The 22,919-nt window shown below is 43.2% G+C and overlaps 1 protein-coding gene across 3 annotated transcripts; it reads right to left on the minus strand.

The window, feature by feature from the left end:
• Nucleotides 1–3,813: 3,813 nt before the first annotated feature.
• Nucleotides 3,814–22,424, minus strand: NUF2 (NUF2 component of NDC80 kinetochore complex). 3 transcript variants are annotated; one of them, XM_035122535.2, is made up of 14 exons: nt 22,297–22,424; nt 20,848–20,988; nt 19,383–19,457; nt 17,511–17,587; nt 16,168–16,229; nt 15,402–15,499; nt 13,161–13,234; nt 11,493–11,589; nt 10,663–10,725; nt 9,600–9,737; nt 9,018–9,158; nt 6,420–6,595; nt 4,995–5,133; nt 3,814–4,356 (listed from the first exon to the last, which is right to left on the minus strand). In XM_035122535.2, the coding sequence occupies exons 2-14, from the start codon at nt 20,968–20,970 to the stop codon at nt 4,237–4,239; spliced, it is 1,383 nt and encodes a 460-aa protein (XP_034978426.1). In that variant the 5' UTR covers nt 20,971–20,988; nt 22,297–22,424; the 3' UTR covers nt 3,814–4,236. The 3 variants fall into 3 exon arrangements, with proteins under 3 accessions (XP_034978426.1, XP_060132624.1, XP_034978425.1); XM_060276641.1 differs by having other exon boundaries at nt 20,848–20,983; nt 22,251–22,424; XM_035122534.2 differs by having other exon boundaries at nt 22,251–22,424.
• Between the last annotated feature and the right edge of the window lie 495 nt (nt 22,425–22,919).

Genomic DNA, 22,919 nt, shown 5'->3' on the forward strand with positions numbered 1-22,919 from the left:
CAAGGTAAACAAACATATATACGGTAAGTATATAACCCACATGTCTAAAATAGTTGTCGTTTAGTCATTTCCGACTCTTCGTGACCCCCATGGACCAGAGCACACCAGGCACTCCTGTCTTCCACTGCCTCCCAAAGTTTCATCAAATTGATGTTGGTCACTGTCCAACCATCTCATCCTCTTCTCCTTGTGCCCTCAATCTTACCCAACATCAGGGTCTTTTCCAGGGAGTCTTCTCTTCTCGTGAGGTAGCCCAAGTACCGGTATTGGAGCCTCAACTTTCAGATCTGTCCTTCCAGTGAGCACTCAGGGCTGATTTCCTTCAGAATGGATAGGTTTGATCTTCTTGCAGTCCATGGGACTCTCAAGAGTCTCCTCCAGCACCATAATTCAAAAGCATCAACTCTTCGGTGATCAGCCTTCTTTGTGGTCCAGCTCTCACTTCCATTCATCGCTACTGGGAAAACCATAGCTTTAACTATACGGACCTTTGTCAACAAGGTAATGTCTCTGCTTTTTAAGATGCTGTCTAGGTTTATCATTGCTTTTCTCTCAAGAAGCAGGCGTCTTTTAATTTTGTGACCGCTGTCACCATCTACCGTGATCATGGAGCCCAAGAAGGGAAAATCTGTCACTGCCTGTCTAAAGTAGTACAGGAGAGCAACCCAAAAGGCATCTTGGCTCTCCTAAACTCTCAATATTTCCTCTGCCTCCTTAATCCCCCTTGCCTGAGAATGCCGCAGACAGATAGCAGTCAGGGGGAGTTCCTGAAGGGATTCCTCTCCTATATCTATGAACCTCCTTGGTATTAATTATCGTTGTTTGCCTAGATGCTCTGCACTGAGGGATGTCTTATTGAATGCTAATGTTTTGTATAAACTGTGTCTGGAACTACTGTGTTTCCGCTAAAATAAGACATAGTCATAAAATAAGCCGTAGCAGGATTTTTAAGCATTTGCTCAATATAAGCCATACCCTGAAAATAAGACATAGTGATAGGCGCGCAAGTAGGACCCAGCGGGACCCAGCAGCAGCAACGCCGGCTGCGGCAGGAGGAGGCAGGCACCCGGAACCGGCTGCTGCTGCTGCAGCACCGACAAAGCCCCGGAAGGAGAGTGCCGAGCGCCCCGAGCCAGCGGGACCCAGCAGCAGTGCCCTCCTTGTCCTCCCGCTGCTGCCCGGCTGGGCTCAAGCTGTCCCCGCCCGGCCTCCACCGCGGCCCCCAGGGGCGAGCAATGGCCTCACCTCCGCCTGGCCTGGCACCCCCCAAATCATTGCTTTCACTGCATCCTGCCTCTATCCACTCATCTCGGACCAATCATGGACTTAGGGGACTCAGTGTCCCATGGGGAGTTGGTCAGCAAAAGCTGAACACCCCTTTTCTTTCTACATTAATGGGAAAAGCCTGGTGAGATAGTCTGCGGAAAGTGCAATTTGCACAGAATAGCCTGATCTCAGTCACAACACAGAGAAGCCTAGAATCCTAACAGCTACGTTTGTTGACTCCAACACAGCCAAACCCCTGGGAATGCTAGGACAGAGCACTCTGCACAGGTAAGGGGGAACACAAGCCTTATGGGATAACCACTGCAACCCCCTCTCCTATATTCCCCCCAACCCCATCTCTGTGTTACATGTGAATGCTGTGAAAGTGTGCTGGTCTAACGCATCTCTCCCCAAAGCAACGAACAGTGTCCTCCAAACAGTGGGAAGGCACACCCGTTGCCACATGCAGCCAAGCCCCCCTCCACCTCAACTTTCTCCTTCGGCAATCACTCATAGCTGAGTAAGATTGTCTTCTATGAACGCAGTCTCAACAGTGAGTCAGAAAGTGACAGTGGAGGCCAATTCCGTATCCACACATCCTTCCACAGTGGGGACATAGGTTTCCAGGCGGGAGTTGATCACGGCGGGGTTTTGCCAAGAGTGCCTTTCTCTTAGCGCATTTCTCCCTTTCGTCCTGAGTTCAAGCATCTTCAAAACCCATGACACCTTTAGTAAAGGCTGTTCTCCAATTGGAGCACTCGCGGGCCAGTATTTCCCAGTTGTCCGTGTTTATACTAGTTTTTAAAGATTTGCCTTGAGAGGGTCTTTAAACCTCTTTTGTTGACCACCAACATTACGCTTTCCATTTTAAAGTTCGGAATAGAGTAGTTGCTTTGGAAGGCGATCATCAGGCATCCGAAAAACATGACCACTCCAACGAAGTTGATGTGGAAGAATCATTGCTTTGACACTGGGAATCTTTGCTTCGTCCAGTACACTGGCATTAATTTGCTTGTCTTCCCAATTGATGTGTATAATCTTTCAGAGACACCGTTGATGGAATCTTTCTAGGAGTTGGAGGTAGCGTTTATGAATGGTCCATGTTTCACAAGGTTGGTAGTACAATAGCTTTGTAAACAAGCATTTTGGTTTCCCTGGTCCTCAAGCACTCTGGACTCCAATTGGCAGAGCTCAGGCGATGCTGGATTGTGGCATCCATGTTGGCCCTTGGTAACTGCCCAGGTAGGAGAAGTGGCCAACATTTTCCCCTCCCTCCACCTCAACCACAGAAGGGGGCCAGAAGGGCCTCATGCAGCTCAGCAGAGGAAAGGAAGACTTCTGCTGCAAAGTGTGGCTGACCTGCCACTGTCACATATCCTGCCCGCTTTTGCATTTTGCCAAAGATGTCTTGCCTCTAGGACTCTTTCTTCCCAACAGTATATGGCACATGCAGCCAGACCCACTGATAGCCAAGGCCAGGTACTCCTTGCCAACCACTGGCACTGCTTCCTAAATACCCACAAGCACATTTTTGTATTTCTAATTACGAGGGGCTGCACCCTGCTTGCCCCACTCACCAACCCCACTGCCTTTCCTCCGTTAGTCCCCTAAAGCTCCCCTCACAGGCATCTAAGCTTGTTTTTCACCTTCTGAACCTTTCTGAAGTCGCTTCCCTTCTTCAGCCTTGCTCTGCACTCATTTTCACCAAGCCCATTTCTATGCTTCCCGTCTTCTTTTGTGCAACCCATGCTACACACAAGCCTTAAGCTCCCTTACACACAAACTCTAAAATGTGAAATGAAACAAGCACAGAACATAATATTCAAGTGCATATTTTGGAATGCTTATGGTCGGTAAGAAATCATTTCTCTTTAAAGGATCATTACAATCGGTTTAAAAATCCAAGTACAGTGGTACCTCTACTTACGAATTTAATGTGTTCCAAACGCACATTTGTAAGTAGAAAAAAAATGTAAGTCGAATCCCATAGGAATGCATTGGGAGAAAAAAATCGTAAGTAGAAAAAATCCTATCTAAACCGCATCCAAGATGGCGGACGGAGCTCCGTTCGTAAGTAGAAACATTCGTAAGTAGAGGTACCACTGTATTGAGCACGTATTGGGTGACCTTTGTAACAATAAGGTAATGGGCAAATTAATGGGCAAGTACTGTATTAGGTTACCTTCCCTGCAGTGGGAAGGTAAATGGCACTCGTCATGGTGGCAGGAGCTGTTTAATCCTGCTGGCCACATGACCCAGAAAAGTTGTCTGTGGACAAATGCCAGCTCCTGCGGCCTGAAAAGCGAGATGAGCGCCAAAACCCCAGTCGCCTTGGACTGGACTTAACCATCCACAGGTCCTTTACCTGCCCTTTTAGCCTGTAACAATAAACAAAACCATTAAAATGATACTCATTGTTGCTGGACACGTGAAAAACTGAGGTGGCTTATACCAGATTTAGTGAACATGTGCCTGCGTCAAGAAAATATTGGGGGAAACGGTTTCAGATTTACTGTACTGTAATAAAGAAAACTCATTATCTCCATGTGTATTCACTTTTATTGCATAAAAAAAAAATCATGGTTCCCAGTTGTAGCGACAAAATCACATGCTTCCATTTTCAAGTTGTGGGAAGTCTCCAAAGCTTACTAGCAGAAATTGACACGAACATGCATTTTCTGACATTCCTTAGAGAAGACGAAGCCTACCACTAAAGATCTGCAAATGCTAGAAAGGTTGTAGCATAGGGACAAAATGAAACAGCAAACAGAAATAAAGTACAGGTGGGCTGAACAAAGCACTTCAACAGGATATTAGCTAGTACAGCTAGGTCTAGTCTTGCTCCCCTCCCTCGCCAATCAAGGCCAAAAGAATGCTTATTTTACCATTATTTACATGCAGCTGAAATACAACCTTAAAGATGAACGAGACAGAACAAAATATGTACAAATCAGTTGAAGAAATATGAACTCAAAGCAGTTTAGTTATCTCGGCGATCTTCTCTTCTCTTCCAGATGTCGTCTTTTCCACTATACTTGCCAGATGTTCATGGTATTTATCCAAGCCAACCCTCAGGTTAAGGCACATCTCCTTTGGGGGGGGGGGGAATAGGTATAATTACTTGTTACAAGCGAGGAAAAAAAACATGCTTGACAAACCTATCTATAGGTGTCAATATCCCTCTGCTATAATCTATGCTGCTAAGCTGATCAGAGCAGCACAAAACTGGACCGCTGTCTTTAAAGCATTTCATATAACAGTATCATCTGCAGCCTCATCTCATCTCTGCCACATCCATTCAAGGGCCATGCAAGGACTTTATATGACCCTTAGCACATGATGCATAGTGAAGCTCTGCAAATGACAGCCAGTGTTTTGTTGCTGGCCATTATGGAATTCTATACAAACTGCACCAGGCTTTCTGGGCTGGGTCCTAGTGCTTCAATGACATTTCCCGAAATTATATGCGCATAACCCGGTCATTTTTCTTGGCAAAGGTTTCACCATTTTACCATCTTGGATTACAATGTTTTATATTGGGAACATAAAGATGTTCAGGGCCATTGGCGTGTGTGTTGCGTGTTCATGCATAGGTAGGAGGATGTGTCGATTTCAAGCAGAGAGAGAAAGAAACCTCTATCAAAATGTTCCACTTGGCTTCTGTGAAGTTTGACCTATTCCACTTGTGCACATGTCTGCTTCCTGTCTAATCTTTGCACTCAACTCACCTGAACTTTCAACTTCTCTTTCTCTGCATTGTCATTTAGCTGCCGAATAGCACTTTTGAGCTGCTTGATTTTTGCATGAGTTGCTGTTAACTTCTCACAGACAGCCTCTCTCTTCTCCTGAAATTTGTGGCAGCAGTACCTAGAAAATAATTAACTAGTTATTGTAGCACTGATCTTAAATAAAACCACAGATAAAAATTGTACTAGCAGCAAATGTCAGTTCACATCCCAGTGATTCTCTACATCTGTTTTTTTTCGTGCTTTATCTTAAAATAAGACAAATGATGTCAATTGTTTCTGAAGATTTGAAAATAATTTTGGGAGACGTTTTGCTTGAATTCACTTCTATTGGCATGGCAATAGAGCTACCAAAATTATTTTTTTAAATCATATCTATCTTTTTTTAAAAGTTCCTTTTCCAAAGAGAGCAGTTCTAAGGATTTACTCTTGCTTCTCCTATTCTGTCCCTCCATGAGCTCTCCCTGTCATTACTGCCCAAATTTACCAATGACATAGTAGCAGGAACATCTCAACAATAGAAGCACAGCAGCTGACAAAGGGAGAAGACACGAGGCACTTTCCATTTGCGTGTTTCTCATGCTAATTCGGACATCGCATTTTGTGAGCTACCTTGAGATCCTGACAAAAAAGCCAGGATGTAAACATGACAAACCAAATTAATGAGGGCATGAGCATACTCTCTGCCATTCCTGTCACTGGTGATTTAGCAGAGGATAGAGTCCTCACAATTGCTGGACTTTCCTCCCCTTCAGGACTGAGGCACCTAGGAGAATATTCATCTCCCACGTTCCACACCAGTGTCTCCTCTGAAGATTAGAATGGCCTGCAGAAAGACCTACTGCTCAACTTGAGCCTCCAATCCCTTTTCTGCCTTAAGGGCCAAGATGGAGAAATAAGAATGGGCCTTGCATTCTAAGTAACTCAGCAGCTAAGCTGCGTCAAAGTCCTAATTCCTTGGAGGGGATTGGAACTGTGATGTGGCAAGTGTTGCCATGTGAATCTGCTACAGCAGAAAGAACAGACAAACAAACAAACAAACAAGGTGTGTTGCATCTGTTTTGGAAACAAGCACAAAAATTCCCTACAGGTCTCGAGATTTTTGATAACCAGAAGAGGCAGAAAATTATGAAAGATTCATGAAAGGCAAACGGACTTTCGAGCGAGCCTTTGTGGTTTTCAAGATAATGAAAGAAAGAAGCCTTTAATGAGGACTGTGCTCAAAGTCAACTTGCATTGCAACAAACCTCCTGCCAGAAGCAAAACTGTCTTCACGAAGTAGCACAACCCCTTCCCAAAGGGTGTCATAAACATGTATGCTTTCGTCAGAATGCAAATTTTGAAACTGTATTATGATGTTTTAAGATACCAAGCAAAATAAGAGCAGAAATATTAACACATTCTTACTGAGTTATTGCTTGCTTGCGCTGTTCAATATCCTCACATGTCTTTTTAAGTTTGATTTCAGCAGTGTTGAGTTTCTCCCGCTTAACAGTCACTAGTCTCTTCAAAGTTATTTCCTCCATCTTGGCACTCTTTAATTCACTTTTGTTGCTCTCTATCTGGTCGTCTAAGGTTCGGATCTGATTTGCAAAAAATACAAACAGCGGTTATATAGTCACTTCACAGTATTGTTGAGCTACTGAATTATGTTTGGGGTTTGTTTGTTTGTTTTTTTAAGAGATGAGTGTACCTGCCCCCACTCACATCAGATTGGCTAAGATATAAGCCAAGCTATTTATGGTCAAATCAGTAAATAGCTCAGTTCATTGCACAGAAATGTTTCTTGTCTTGCTGGGGGTGAGAGGGGAATAATTCTTCCCCAGTTTAGAGATATTAACCCAAGCTAAACTGAATTTGGTGGAGAGCCACAACAGAAATGTTAGTTCCCAATTACATTCACATTTCTTATTCTCAGACAGGGGGAAAATGCCTCTATAGTAATAAGCTTAGCTAAAGTAGACGTTCTGATCCTAGAACAGTAGAGTTGGAAGGGGGTGCAAGTGTCAGAGTCTAGACCAATCCCCTGCAATGCAAGAATCTCAAATAAAGCATCCAAGAAAGATGGCTGTCCAACCTCTGCTTTAACACCTGCAAGGAAGGAGTCCACGACCTCCTCAGACCGTTCCACTGTTGAACAGCTCTTATTGTCAGAAAGTTCTCCCTGATGTTTAGTTGGAATCTTCTTCCTTGAAACTTGAACCCATGAGTTCGTGTCCTACCCTCTGGAGCAGGGGAAAACAAGTCTGTGTCCATGTGACAGCCCTTGAGATATTTGAAGATGGCTATCATATCTCCTCTTATGCAAGGCTAAACATACCCAATTCCCTCAACCGTCACTCATAAGCCTGGATTCCCAGAGCCTTGATCATCTTCATCCTCCTTTGCACATGCTCCAGCTTGTCAATATCCTTCTTAAATTGTGATGCCCAGAATTGGACACAGGACTCCAGGTGTGGTCTGATCAAGGAAGAATAGTGTGGAATTTGCTCCTCTTGATCTGGACACTATACTTCTGTTGATGCAGCCTGTAATAACGCCAGCCTTTCTTGCTGCAACATCACATTGTTGACTCATGTTAAGCTTGTGGTCTACTAAGACCCCCAGATCCTTTTCACATGTACTACTGGCAAGCCATATGTCCCCCATCTTACATTTGTGCATCTGGTTCTCCCGGCCTAACTGTAGAAGCTTTATCCCTATTGAAATTCATTTTGCTAGTTTGGGCCTAGTTCTCTAATCTGTTAAGGTCTTTGTTGGCATTAGCTGCCCTTCCCAGTTTGGTGTCATCTGCAAATTTGATGAGGGCCTCTTGTGCATAATTCCTTTGTCCAAGTCGTTTATCAAGACATTGCACAACAACAGGCCCAGGACAAAACCCTGCGGCATTCCACTTGTCACAGGGTGATGAGGGACCATTATGGGCTGGACCAGTATGCAGATGATACCCAGCTCAACCTCACATTTAAATTGGAACCAGTGAAGGCAGTGAACGCCCTGTGTCAGTTTCTGGATGCGGTTGGAGGAGAGATGGCGGTCAACAGATTGAGGTTGAATCCCGACGTAATACTAGAATTCTGGCGGCATTAATTAAACTGAATGTTGGAAGATTCAAGAAAGTCAAAAGGAAGTACTTTTTCCACAATGCTTCATAAAAACTACATTTGCTCCCACAATATGTAGTGATGGTCACTAACTTGGATGGCTTTAAAAGACAAAATCACAGCGGACAAGACTATCAATGGCTACTAGCTTCAATGACCAAGTTCTACCTCCAGTCTCAAAGGGATCTGAATAAGGCAAAGGCCCCCTGGACACATAAGTCCAGTCAAAGGCGACTTTCGGGTTGTGGCGTTCATCTTGTTTTCAGGCCGAGGGAGCCGACGTTTGTCCGGGTCATATGGCCAGCATGACTAAAACGCTTCTGGTGCAACAGGACACCGTGACAGAAACCAGAGCGTACAGAAATGCTGTTCACCTTCCCACCGCAGCGGTACCTATTTATCTACTTGCACTGCCGTGCTTTCGAACTGCTACGTTGACAGGAGCTAGGACAGAGCAACGGGAGCTCACCCCGTCGCAGGGATTCGAATTGCTGACCTCCTAATTGGCAAGCCACCTGCATTTCACATCTAAATACCAGAGAATTGCAAGAGGGGAGAGCACTGCTGCACTCTGGTTCTGCTTGAGGGGGTCTCATAAGCACAGGGTTGGCCACTGTGAGAAGGTTGCTGGCCCAGCAGGTTCTCCTTATTTCCTTATGTCAGAATTATATGGTTGTGCGCTGCAAAGATTGCTGTAAGTCCACAGCCCCTTTTTGACTTTCCCCTTCCTCTGCACACACACAGGGACTGCCACATGATGGGTCTTATTTTTCTCATTTCCCCATCCAGTCTGCCGTCTTGATACCAGGAACCTACTAGGAATTAACCTCAGAGTTGTGCTAATACCCCAAAAAATAGTTCCATACCTAAAATGTAAGGGAGAGAAATTCGTAATACATACCTCTGCAAATATATTTGACAGTTTAGTCACATTGGCTACTTGGGTTTCCATTTTCTTCTGGTACAACTGGATCTCCTGCTTGCACGGTGGTAAGATTTCTACCAGGTCTCTGTAGCTTTCATACTTCTTAATCACTTCTTGCTTTATAATTTTTTGAAAAATTGAGCAGAATTTTAGCATCCCATGCACTTTGTATAGCAATATTTTTCAGAAAACCTAACATACCTGGCCACTTTCAAGAACTTAGCAAAATTTTCTGAAGGATTTGTATGCATTTATTATTTACTTAATAATAATTTATAGATAAAAGGGAAAAGAACAAAATGAAATTATTAGCAAATGCCATTAAAAGATTCAAAAAATTAAAACCGCAATAAGCTATAAAAACACATCAGCATTCTAGATATTCTAGGTAGATATTCTATTATATTTTTTTTGAAGGCTGCAGAAAAAGAAGATTTCCTGCATATGAAGCATACAACAAGCAAGAGGAAAGTTGTTTTTGCTCACTTGTCCAGCGGGCTTAATTGATGCTGATACATAATACAAAGGGGGGAAAGACAGGATAGCAAGAGGACCCACCTTGTCTTTCTTGAGTTTTTCCACCATCTGCTGAAGTTGTTCTTTACGATTAGCCAGCTCCTCTGGATCCTCTGCGATTTTGGACTTTAGTTGTTTTTGTTCTTCTTTTAGATTACATAGGATTAGTTTTTGCTCATTCTAATTAGCAAAAGAATATAAATATTCTTAATGTTACCACAGGTTTAAATTAGATATTGAACAACTGTTTTTAAGCACATCTTTTACTGGACTGAAGTTAGTGACAATTAGACTTTTTTGCTTTCAAACAAAACAAAACAAAGCCATTTCACTTTATTTAAGTAGTCAAGGCTTTCATTTCCATGCACATATTTTGGAGAGCAGCACAAGGAGTGCAACATGCAGCCATTTCTGAATTTCCAAATTTTTGCAACCTGTTCTACAAGGAGAAGGCAGGTAATTCTGCCTTAAAGTAGAGAAGATGCCTTATTCAACACTATAAAGAATTGTAAACAGCTGAATACAGAGTTTATCAAAGTTTTACTTTACAAACTAATAAAAGGTATTTGTATTGTAGTGTCCATGATCACATGCTATTTTAAAATATAACCGCCTAGATTAAAAAGGCTGCTGCTGTGTATCAGGCACAAAACTACCTCATGTGAATCTGGGTCACTCAGAAGAACAAAAGTAGAAACCAAAACCATGAGATATTTCAGGACTTGTGGAATGTTGAGAGCACAATGTCTAGAGAAGAAACATGTGGCTTAATGCCAGACACATAAACTCCTCTCTTTGCTGCTACACTTTGTCTGGGGGGTGAGCCATGCTACTGCTCTATCACAAACATCACATGAATATTTTTTGGGGGGAGGGGGTATGCAAATTTGTAAATGCTTAGGACAGAATTTACTCCATTTTTCAGCAAATTTGTTGTTGCAAATAACAAAAACCTCTCAAATGAAAATTTCAGTGACAGGCATTTTTGAAGACTCTTTTTAAAAAAACTAAGGATTCCCGTATCAAATATAGCTAGTTGTTGATAAACATATGCTGGTTATTTCTTCAAGACTACCATTCCAGCTCCCCACTGAGCTCTACTTACCAGCTTCTGTAGTTTTTCTGCAACTTCTGATTTCTTCTGGGAGATCTCTTCTTGCAAAATAGCCTAGTACGAAAGAACAATCACTTGCTAGTTAAGAAATGAAATTCGAAGGGGCTCATTCTGAACTCTAGAAGAACCTAGACTTTTAGTCCTTCAGGTTATAGAGCCATTTTGTAGAAAGCTAGGGGAATAACATACCCACAGGACCAAAGATGAAATAATGGCTGTAGATAAATGCCCAATGCAAGTCAGCTGGTCTCTTTCTCTCTCTCATATTGTTCCTGCACAGGGCTTTCATAAGCCCCCACTCAGATGAGAGAAATACCAGCATGTTTCTATGGCTGGCTCGAGTAATTCAGAATTATTCCTGGAATCAGTTACGGTATCTTTTATTTTCTTGCTCTTATCTACAGCAGCACAGCAAAATGAGCAAGTGCGCAGAAAAGAAGCAAGATTTTTCAAACATATTTTGTTAATTAAAAAGTGAATAGATTTTTCCATATTTGTACCATTTTATGTTCCCATCTCTTTTTCGGTTATTTTGGAGGTGGCAACCATTTTGCTCAGTGGCACCCCTAGCAACAGCCATTTTGTGACTGGTGCCCATCATCTTGAAATTCCAAATGCACCCCCAAAAAGAGAGGCAACTGCTCATGCCACTGACTTTAATGTTCTACAAATGGTAACAAGAGAAATTTAAAGGACAAGGTGTTCAACACTCTCCAACAAAGACAAAAACTAACAAAAACCCCAAGTATTATCTAATAGCAAATTTTAATATCAAAGCAACTTTGGATCTCCAGCTGACTTCTGTGAGAAGGAACACACACCGTTTTCTGCCGATATTCATGGTTCAGCTTTTGCTCCAGCTCTTGAATATCCTGAGAGAGCTCCTTGAACTCTGCCTCTTGATCTGCAGGGACAGTACTGCACATACAGAGAAAGGGTATTTGTACTTGCCGTATACGTTCACAAAGATCTACTTATTTTCACTTAGTTCAAAAGCTCACTTTAATGTAATTGCCTTACAATCTTTGGGGTGGTATCCCACCAAAGGCTCTGCACGCAGCTGAGCTTTTTCTTGCTCATTCCCTATATTTGGTGGGGGGAAGAGCAATGCTGGAGAGGAGAGAAAGGAAGTTCCGGTGGGTGAGCAGAAGTTTACAAGTGCAAGTTTACAAGTGACTTCACTGGAGTCACCCCCAATTTTCACAACATACAAGATGCTGCTAAATTTAGGATTTTTTTAAGCGTATAAATGTGAAGCATTCTCTCAACTAACATCTCTAACAGATAGATTTGCTTAAAAGACTTGTCTAAACCAAATGTAGTCCTGCTGCATATGAGCTGTCCAGTCTTCTCAGTAGTGGCGCCCTCCCTGTGGAACTTCCTCCCGTCAGATGTCAAGGAGATAAAGAACTACACAACTTTTAGAAGTTATCTGAAGGCAGCCCTCTATAGGGAAGTTTTTAATGTCTGATATTTTATTGCGCTTTATATATGCTATCAGCTGCCCAGAGTGGCTGGGGGAAACCAGCCAGATGGGTGGGGTATAAATAATAAAATTATTATTATTATTATTACCACCCATTCACTCAGTTTAGAGAGGTTTTGAAGCTCTTCAAAGTCTTTTTTTTAATGACCCTGAACAATTTAGTATCATCAGCAAACTTGGCCATGTCACTGTTCACCTGTAACTCTAGGTCATTTATAAACAAGTTTAAAAGCATATGTCCCAGTGCTGGCCAGCATGGTAACCTATTAGCATGGTCAGCCGACCTCTGCCTCATAAACCCACTTTGGAATGGCAAGCCATCCCAACCTCAAATGGCTGTTACCCACTGTAAGGCACAAATAGGGGGATGGAGCCTCCCACTGAGAGGAACCGTAGGGCGAGAAATTACGTTTGGGGATAGCAGGAGGCAAAAGGGAAAAAAGAATGTGTTCTCTTCTCTAGTGAATTCCCATCTGCAAGGTGCTACAGATTCCTCTGATACTGCATATAAATTCCCTCCCACTTACAAGATAGAAATATTTATGGACAAGGACAAAACAGAAGGGTCCAAAAATGAGCTGGAGATTACAGGCTTCACTTTACTCTCATGCAGGCAGGGGCTGACTTCTCTGGGATAAAAGTAAAATGATTCAGTCTTACAGCACCCCCTGAAAATGCTGTCCGTTACTCCCTACCAGAGAAAAAGACAGTTACAATTTCCTTAAAGTTTGTATATTCAAGCACGCATTGGCAATCTAGAGTTAATGTTCAGCACAATTCCATCTAAGGTTTAGCGCCCAGCCACAGTAGAATGCAGGGAAGAGATTGCACAGATAAGCACTGTTTATTCTTGCCAGCTCCAAGTAAGACTACAGATTGTATGGAAAGGCATGCATGTCTTGAGGCGTAATTCATGTATTTCCATACTTTGGAGCACTATGAACTGTCCCTTAAATTCCATAGGTTGCTTTAAATTGAGGTACCCAACCCTTAGCTGACTTACTCAAGTTTCTTCAACTTCAATGTTCCCTCTTGAATTGCTGTCTGAAGTTGTTGCTCTTTTTCCACAGCTGATTTCTGCACAAAAAAAAGAGAACGGTTTGCATTGCATGCAACTCAAAATGTACACCTAAGTCTACAAAACAGTTTGATCTTGCAGGCCAGAGAACTTTCATATTAACTGGACCTATGCTTAGGTCCCACTGAAGCAGTGACTGTTTTTAGATTCCACTACTTTCTGAAGACAGTTGAATGTCATATAGAGTGATGAATGTCTGCAAGGTTCATTAACCTAGAGGCCTATCATGCTGGGGGAGGCAAAACCATGGGTGGCTCTTCCCAACTCCCACAGTGGAAATAGGAGCACTTTCCAAAGAGGGGGAGTCACGGCTGCTGCTGCTGCTACAAAAGTAAGGTGTTCCAGCCCCCAGAGTAGATTGGAATTCCAAACGTACCACACATTATTCCTTCTCCCTAATGGTAAGAGGACTAATTGTCTGAAGGCAAGACAGGTGTGGGAAAGATTTATTCACTTTCTTACATTTATATACTGCCTTTCTTCCACCATGGGACCCAAGGTGGCCTGCAAGGACTTCCCAGACATTCATGGACCCGGCCACCAACTGCACCCAGACCCACTTCGCTTCAGCAAAGTGGCCCTTCAGCCGCATCAGACCACATCGTGGTAGGCATATTGTGCAGGACCACGCGGAGGAAGAAGTAAATGAAAGGCCCTGGAGTGTGGTACCTCTAGGTACAAGAACTGGGAGGAAACTTCTGCTGCCAACTAGGGCTGGGGGGATGTCTGGTTTTCAACATTGTGATGCATCACCAGCCAAACTGCGGTCTGGCAATACGTCGCAATGTTGAAACAACGAGCTGCATGGGCCCCAGCTTGCGAGGTGAAACTGCCACAACTCTCACTGGAGGGAGGGAGGGTTCCGCAGCAAAGCGAGCCCCATGCCATTCCAGCTTGCGTCTGTGGCATTGGGGCTCGCTCAGCTGGGGGATGGGAGCCGTTTAAAGAAGCAGAGCGAGGAGCAAACTGCATGGGCCTGGCGATACAGCTTGCTCCTCCTTCTCCAGTACGAAGGGCAGCGCAATGGTTGCTTCACCCAGAGGTACATCGCAGGTGAAACCACTGCTGAGTCCCTCTGCTACCAGCAGCCTGATTTTGAAATGGTAGCAGAGGGACTCAGGAGCAGCGTCGGTTTCACCTGCGATATGCCACCAGGTGAAGCTGCCATCAGTCTGCCTCTGATACCGGTCCTGGGCGATGCACCGATACATCGCCCAGGCCTACTACCAATTCTACTAAGCCCTGTCTCCAGTGACTGATGTAAGAACTCACACTGGATCTCCTCCTCCTGTTCTGAGAGAGAACCAACTGGTTAATCACCAGTCTGTGAAATTCAGATCCCCATATCCTTCCCTGCCTTTTGGGTTTTGCCACACTTGTTAGTCTTTATATCCAGAGTCCTGTATCTTAACTTAAAGGTTGTTTAAAAGGGAATAATTTCATTAGGTGTCGATTTTTCTCTTAGTTCTGGCAATAAATAAATAGGTGGCATTCCAAAGGAACAAGAACCCACCTGTCAATCCTATATCCCCCTTGGCTTCCTACCCCACAACCACCAAGTCCCTAAACTTTGCCTCTGAAGTCCCTTTCTGCTGTCACCTATTACCCTTCCTACCTCTGTCTGAATTATCTTCCCCTCCGTGACCTGCCTTTTGTTGAAACCCATGCCTCCACCACCCACTGTTTCTCATAGTTGCTGTCGAAAGGAAGGTTTGAGGTGTCCTGTAGAACAAAGAGCTGGTAGGGAGTTGGGCAAACTATAGGAAGTAGGATCAACTTCCTAAACTGGGATATTTTCCCAATGAGATTTACTACCCTTAGCCATTTTACCTTGCCTCCTGCTGTCCCACTTTCTGCCAAACTGACTTTACTAAAAAGAAACTGAAAGACTGCATATATCCTATTGCCCACAGCAGGCATCCCCAAACTGCGGCCCTCCAGATGTTTTGGCCTACAACTCCCATGATCCCTAGCTAACAGGACCAGTGGTCGGGGAAGATGGGAATTGTAGTCCAAAACATCTGGAGGGCCGAAGTTTGGGGATGCCTGGCCCACAGCTTCATTTTGTCAGTACAAGTCTACAATTCTATGAAATGCTACTACGGAGTAATCTTTGTGTTCTGACATGTAAAGTCTAGAAACCCCAAACCCTGTAATTAATCTTACAAACGTGCTCTGAATTTCCAGGTAGGCCTCACGACACGAGTCACGGAAGAAAAGGAAGTTAATGAGGCCACTCAAAAAACGAGCTGTCCTCTTGGCTTCTAGAAGAGCAACATAAAGAGGAAATGCTTTTGTAAGACTTATGGGGCATACAATTTTTCAAATTCAAAAAGCTGCCTGAAGTTTAAACCCACAATAGATGGAATCTACCACATACAAATGATACATAAAAACTCTGGAATCCATGAATATTGTTGGGGGGGGGGGTTCAATCAAGGGAGTTAATTGTAAAGTTTCAGAAAAGAGATCCCCTTTGAGCTGGCTACAGCATGTCTAATGGAATATTATCAGGAACTGTACATGTAGTTCTGCAATTATTTTTGCATACTTTATCCGAATGCTGTTGTTGGAAACTGCAATAAGAACTGGAAAACCGAACTTTCACACAAAAATTCATCACAACTTTCACCGCTCACAGTATCCCAATTCAACAGCCTTAAAATTGTGGGAGGTGGGGTGGGTGGGTCAGTTTTTACTATTATCGTGCAATCTTGATAACGTACTGAAAATCACCCAGACTGTACAACACATCCTGCTAGTGTGGAAATTCCCCCAGATGAACCCTTGCTGTGGGGAACACTGCGTCTGCAAAACAGAACCCCAACCAAACGGCAATAAATGATCCCTCTGTGGCAATTCCCTCAAGATCAAACTGAGAATTGTCTAAGACACAACACATTAGAACACACAATAGACGTTAAAAGCTTACTTGGATTTAGAATGTCAACAATCTGGAAGTCATTGACACGGCAGAGTGAGAAAAATCGTTCCCTGTCAATTGTACAAAACATTAAGCATTTTAAAAATAGATTATATGTATACTTATAGACTTATTATTAGGGCAAACGATTAGAACCTGACAGATATACCAGTAGAAGTATTTATAATGCAATCTTTTAACGGGGTTACCCCCTAGTAAACATGTTTAGGATTGCAGATTTTATCTTAGTGCTCTGAATCAGAAGAATTAAAATTTGTTTTTGTTTTTTAAATAAAGAAATCTAGCAGAAACATGTGCTTAACTCTATGAAACACATTGCATGTGACACAGCACTTTGAAAAAGCTGTGGTGCAAAGCCCAGCTGACTAGAACTTTGAACTCAGCTTGCAAATTTAGCAGAACAAGATCAGCCATTACACAAGATTTATGCATTTGAGAAAATGTATGCCCTGCTATTCCCTATTACAATGCTCAGTGTAGCTTCAAAAAAATTTAAAATTATTACAAAAATGAGTCATGAAAACAATACAATAAAAGCAAGAGATGGGCACAACAGATACAGTGGTCCCTCGACTTACAAATTTAATCTGTTCCAAACGGACCTTCGTAAGTCGAAAAAATTGTAAGTAGAAGCCAATGGGGGGGATTCGTAAGTCGAAAAAAATCCTATCTAAACCGCATCCCAAATGGCAGACGGAGCTCCGTTCGTAACTCGAAACATTCGTTAGTCGAGATATTCGAAAGTCGAGGTACCACTGTAATTTATTATTTATACCCCACCCATCTGGCTGGGTTTCCCCAGCCACTCTGGGCGGCTTTCAACAGACATTAAAATACAATAATCTATTAAACATTAAAAGCTTCCCTAAACAGAGCTGCCTTCACACACTGAGGACAAGGGATCATTAAGTTATTAAAAACTCATCAGCTCCAGCCTGCTGGAACAAAGAAAAGTTGTTGTTTTTTAAGCCTCAGGAGAGAGGGTCTAGATCAGGCATCCCCAAACTGCGGCCCTCCAGATGTTTTGGCCTACAACTCCCATGATCCCTAGCTAACAGGACCAGTGGTTGGGGAAGATGAGAATTGTAGTCCAAAACATCTGGAGGGCCGAAGTTTGGAGATGCCTGGGCTAGATTAGGCAACTCCATAACCCAGGCACAGCCACAATATCGAATTACCTGAACTCACAGCATCTGCAACACATTTAATGTCTTACTAGAATAAAAGATGAACACGATGAAAAAAGTTCAATCAAACCATACAAAATACATTCGCAGATCAAATTCAAAGGATAAAAATTAGTGTACAGAATGTGATTTCATCATACTCACATGTTAATAAAGAGATTCACTATTGGCAGGAAGCCATCAAAAATCTGGGGATATGGAGTTTCAAAGGACACTGGCATCTAAGAACATAACAGAATCAGTAAAGAGATGCAATTTCTTTACTTAATTCTTCAGACAATCCTGGAAAAAATTTTTATAGATTATCCGCTCACCCTCTCCTGGGGTGACGCAGCATTTGCGGCCCAGTGCCTTTACTGCCACCATCTGCCATACCACTGTGGGTCTTGCTTCTGGCAACCAACAGGAGACAAATTCCCCTCTCCTGATGGCTGCTGGAATTCAAAATTCCTGCCTGTGATTTGTCCAATCATGTGCAGACAGAGCATGTGGGCCTGAGTCTTCAGGACTCCCAGCATTTAAAAGGCAGAATGGCCTTCACTAAAAACCTATATTTATGGTTTATAATGTTCTGTTTTTCAATTGCCTTGTACCTTTATGGACTTTGCTGTGGTCATTACTGTCACTATATTTGGGTCCAGACAGGAATTTCTCCCATCAGACAAATTGGGCCCGTCTGTGGGTTTTGCCTTCCTCATAGCAATCATCATAACACCGGTAGATATGACATTTGGGTTGGTTCCGAATCATTGGCAAAGGGGGAACTGGGAGCCTCTGCTTCCCCCTGCGGGTGGTGAGGTATCCCATTAAAGGAATCCCAGAGAAAGGGGCTTGTCCATAAGCCCAGGAAGGGGCTGAGGGCCACAGCACTACACAACGCAGCAAGACCGCGGGGGTTGCATCCACTTGATGTATGTCATGGGTCAATCCTAGATTCAGCCTTGACCCCGGTATCCCTCCAGCCCGCCTGCTTGATGGTGAATGACCCAGTGCCATGCCAAACTCACTGACATTTGTAATCAATAAAGTTGTGGACCAATTTTAACCCATAAAATGCAGCCTGTGGTTTTTGGGTTACTGAGATGTCCTGGTGTTCATGGCACCAAGGCGCACAAAGAGCACTTGTTTGTGAAGTGCTCAAAGCAGTGTCTAACACCTTAATAACATTTAAAACAAAATAAATCCATAGGGCAGCTGCAAGACTCAAGGTAAGAGTCAGTCCTCAAATAGCAATTAAGTAGCATTCTAAAATCCTGCTGGAAATCAGGACCATTCTTGGTTTGCCTAAGAGCTAATTATATTTTGACATAGTGCTGAATGATAAATGTTGGAGAAGCAGCAGGTGTCCTGCTCACCATTTTCACAAAAGGGTTTTTATTAATGGGCAGTGCTACCAATTATAGCTCATGTAGTTGACCCTCAAGGTCCCTTCCAGTTCAACAATTCTAAAACATCTACTTGTCAAAGACCACACCTCCATCATCTACTATCACACTGCTTAATTTGCAGTGCCATCCTGCCTGCATTTTCGGCCCAAAAGCTGGTGGTGGAATACTCCCTTTACAGTTTGGGCATGGGCAGAGGCTGTTGCCTCCACCTCATCAGCAAGTTTTAGGCACTGGTGATTGCAGTTTTTGGCTTCACTACCAAGGCCAGTTGTAGATGTCTGCTATAAAAAGGTAAATGACCCCTGACAGTTAAGTCCAGTCGTGAAATGACTCTGGAGTTGCGGCGCTCATCTCGCTTTACTGGCCGAGGGAGCCAACGTTTGTCCACATCTGTGTCCACTATGTCCAGATTGTGGCTTGCTTTTCCCCCAACGTGAAAAAGGAGAAGCTAAATGAGCAGTTTGCTTGTGAGTGCTGAACAATGATTTATGGTTTACCACGACTGCAAAATATGGCGAATAAATTTGTTTTTTTTTAAGGTGCCCCAAACTCTCCACTAAAAATAACTACAGTTCCATTATACTCTGGATTTATTGCACTTTTCCCCATGTCCTGTTTATATACTTACCATATAAAAGTGTTCCAGGCGGGTTCCATACACAACTTGCAAGGCTCTCATAAAGATCATCTGCAGCACTTCAGGCTATGAAGGGGCGAAATTTTATTTGCAATGGCAAACCAGACCAAGTTAAGATTTTATTTCACTTTCCACTGCCAGAGGCACTTTTTTTTTTAACAAATGCATATATTAATAATAGTATGTTTCTGCACAATAGCAACATTTGAATGCCACACTAAACCATGGGGAATGAGCTACAGGAAGCCTCAGGTTCACACTTCACCCTCATGACCAGTACAAAAATAGAACATAAGAAACTATAAAAATAGCCACAGATCTTAACTACAGTGGTACCTCGGTTTATGAACACAATTGGTTCCGGAAGTATGTTCATAAACTGAAGCGTTCATAAACTGAAGCAAACTTTCCCATTAAAAGTAATGGAAAGTGGATTAATCTGTTCCAGACGGTCCGCGGAGTATTTAAACTGAAGCGTTCATAAACTGAAGCGAACTTTCCCATTGAAAGTAATGGAAAGTGGATTAATCCGTTCCAGACGGGTCCGCGGAGTACTCAACCTGAAGCGTACTTAACCCGAAGCATGGATGTAATTGGTTCCGGAAGTCTGTTCATAAATTGAAGCATTCATAAACTGAAGCGAACTTTCCCATTGAAAGTAATGGAAAGTGAATTAATCCATTCCAGATGGGTCCGCGGCGTTCGTAAACCGAAAATTCGTAAACAGAGGTGTTTATAAACCGAGGTTCCACTGTATGGCTAGTTGGAAGTCAACTTCGTAATCCAGTCTGACGGTGGTTGGTTTTGAAGTAGCAAGTATTAGCATTAACCAGTTTGTTGGTCCAGATGATGCAACAAGCTACAGTTAAACAAACAGAGCAAAACACAGAGCAAAAGGGTGGGAAATGGGTTTGGGGGGCCAGTCCAATACTTTCTGCATCTCATTGATATTACACTAGCCATATGGAAGATGGAGCAAACTTATTTTTTCCTGATCCAGAGGCTAGAACACGAACAAAGAGATTCAAGTAACAAGAAAGGAGATTCCAACTAAACATCAGGGAGATCTTTTAGACAATAAGAGCTATTCAACAGAGGAAAGGACACTTTAAGAAGTTGCTGGTCTCCTTCCTTGGAGGCTTTTGAGCAGAGGATGGATGGCCACCTGCCACGGCTGCTTTAGTTAAGATTCTCGCATTGCAGGGGGTTAGACAAGATGACCCTCGGGGGTACCTTCCAACTCTACGATTTCACCCACTGAGCTGAGTCTGTTTTGCCACACAGTCATACGCAACGCTAGCATAGCGGTGAGTTAAAGTGGCATATGCAAACGGCTACTTTGGCAAAATTCACTAATTCTGGCTCTGTACACAGGGGAAAATCAAATGCGTATTTTACCCACCGCAGTGCTGCACTTTGATTCTGTGCCATAAATCCGCTCTCTTACAGCACTTACCTTGACGTTTGGAAATAAGTCACCCTTGGAGAAGCTTTTGGCCTCACTTGCTACGAGCAAGCAGTTGCGGATGTGCATGATGATGTCATTCTCACTGTACCTCGGAAAGGTGAGGTTATCCATTCTGTAAGGCAGTCTGCCCTAAAAAGAAAAAGTCAAGTACAGCTTTTAAACCACTGCCTGGTGAGGGGGGGGGGGGGGATCAACGACTAGTTTCTGCAGTCCCCGTCCCAATTCTCTCACCAACCTTTGTGAAATGTGTGTGCGCAAGGGGGTTGATACCGAACAGGTGATTGCTTATTTTTTAATATCAGGGGTTCTTGGAAGTGGGAGCTATTTTGAGTGTTTGAGGAGGGGAGCATTATAGGTTCCCCTCCCGCCTGCTTATTTTGCCCATGTTGTGTGTTTATTTGCTTTTCTTTTTTTTTGAATTTTTACACTGCGATCTTGGGACCAAGGGCTGCCTGTGAATTTAGCTAATAATAATAATAATAATATATTTATAATTCTCAGGTTTATACATTTCAATAATTTTACAGTCATTTTAACATCTGAAAACTTGACTTCCTTCTCCCTCTTTCTGCAGTTCCTTAAATTTATTTTTAATATCTTCTGCATATCCATGTATTAACTTAATCTTTTCATTTATCTGTCTACTTTAAATATATACTCTTATGATGCTGCAGGTTATTACAATAATCCTGCCAATGTTCTTATCTGTTTACAATTCATCTGTAAATACTCCATAAACCATTTCCATCCTTTCATAAAAAGTTTATCTTGATTTCTTATTTTTCTGGTAAATTTCGCCATTAAGTTTCCCCTGCACTTTGAGGTCATCTCTGCTTTCTCTATTAAGTTTTTAACTACAAGGATTTTTATTATTGCTCCTTTATCAAGTTTAAACTTTTTTGAGAGACCTCATCTATGACACTTGCTTGAGACTAAATAATTTCCCTACCCCATAATTACTAAGGGGGGGGGGGGAGTGAGAGAGAAATGCTTATAAAATTCATAACTCATTGCCAATTATAATTATGGGGTTAATTTCAGTCCTGTAGATTTTTATTTTATTATTCTGTAGATAGGGCTGGGCGACAAAAAAGCAAAAATAAAAAACAAGGTAACCTCATTTAGCAGTGCAGTGGAATTGTGTTTAAATATTAGCCTATGGTTCTGCTTCATAACAGCACTTTAACACCATTAAACACTTAAAAAAGAAAAAAGAGCTTCACCGGAATAATAAGTACAGTAATAATAATAATAATAATAAACCCAATATAGCAGCAGCAGCAATAAACTATGCTCGCGGTGGGGAGCTATAATAATAACAATACTAATAATAATCCATGGTTTTTGGGGGGGGGGGGGTCTTTCTGGCTCCTGCCGAGAAACATTCCTACCCAGAGGCCTATGAAGTCGCCGTTTTATCCTCGCCTGTCTGTTTACCGTAGCCGAGCAGCGGAGAGACGCCTCAACAGATGCGGCAGCGGAAGCTCCTCTCGGGAAGCCGCGGCCTCCTCGGCGCTGAAGCCTCCCTTCTTCAAGCCCGGAAGAACCGAAGCCTCCTCGGCCGTTGGAATTTGGCGCGTAAAGCCTCGCGCACGCGCACGCCGGCACACCAGCCGGGCGTCTCGGATGACGTCACGTCCAATCAACGGCCCGGCACCCGTCGTCCCGCTCGCTCCCTCGCTCTCGCGTGCGTTTGCGTCTTGCCCTTTACGTTAGGCCCAATCGGCTGCCGAGAAGCCTTTTGTTTTCTCGCTTACCTTCTCTCCTCCACCCGCCCCACCCCCCGCTATGTGGTCCTTGAAGGTAACACGTGTCAGGATTTCTGTTGACCGCCCTCAGATTTAAAAAAGTTTTTTTAAAAAACACAAGTTAAAAATAGTGGGGGTTACGAGAGAAAGGGGGAAAAGGAGTGGGGGAAAGAGCTCCGCTCTCTATTCTCCTGACGGAGCTGTATTTATTCTACTCAGCTGCCTGGAGGGTTTCTGCCTCTCTTGCCTCTGGTGTCATGGCGGCGGGAACTCACAGCGTAGAGTGACAAGGTCAAAGGGGAGAGAGCAGCG

The sequence above is a fragment of the Zootoca vivipara genome, chromosome 7 (assembly GCF_963506605.1).
Source record: "Zootoca vivipara chromosome 7, rZooViv1.1, whole genome shotgun sequence".
Taxonomy (NCBI): Eukaryota; Metazoa; Chordata; class Lepidosauria; order Squamata; family Lacertidae; genus Zootoca; species Zootoca vivipara.

Excerpts from the sequence above, each read along its gene's own strand:
- NUF2 (XM_035122535.2), bottom strand. The coding sequence starts at position 20,970 with ATGGATAACCTCACCTTTCCGAGGTACAGTGAGAATGACATCATCATG. Across the intron at positions 17,588-19,382 it reads GCCTGGAACACTTTTATATG|ATGCCAGTGTCCTTTGAAAC; the intron begins GTAAGTATATAA and ends TTATGTTCTTAG. Across the intron at positions 5,134-6,419 it reads CGCAAGCAAGCAATAACTCA|GTACTGCTGCCACAAATTTC; the intron begins GTAAGAATGTGT and ends ATTATTTTCTAG.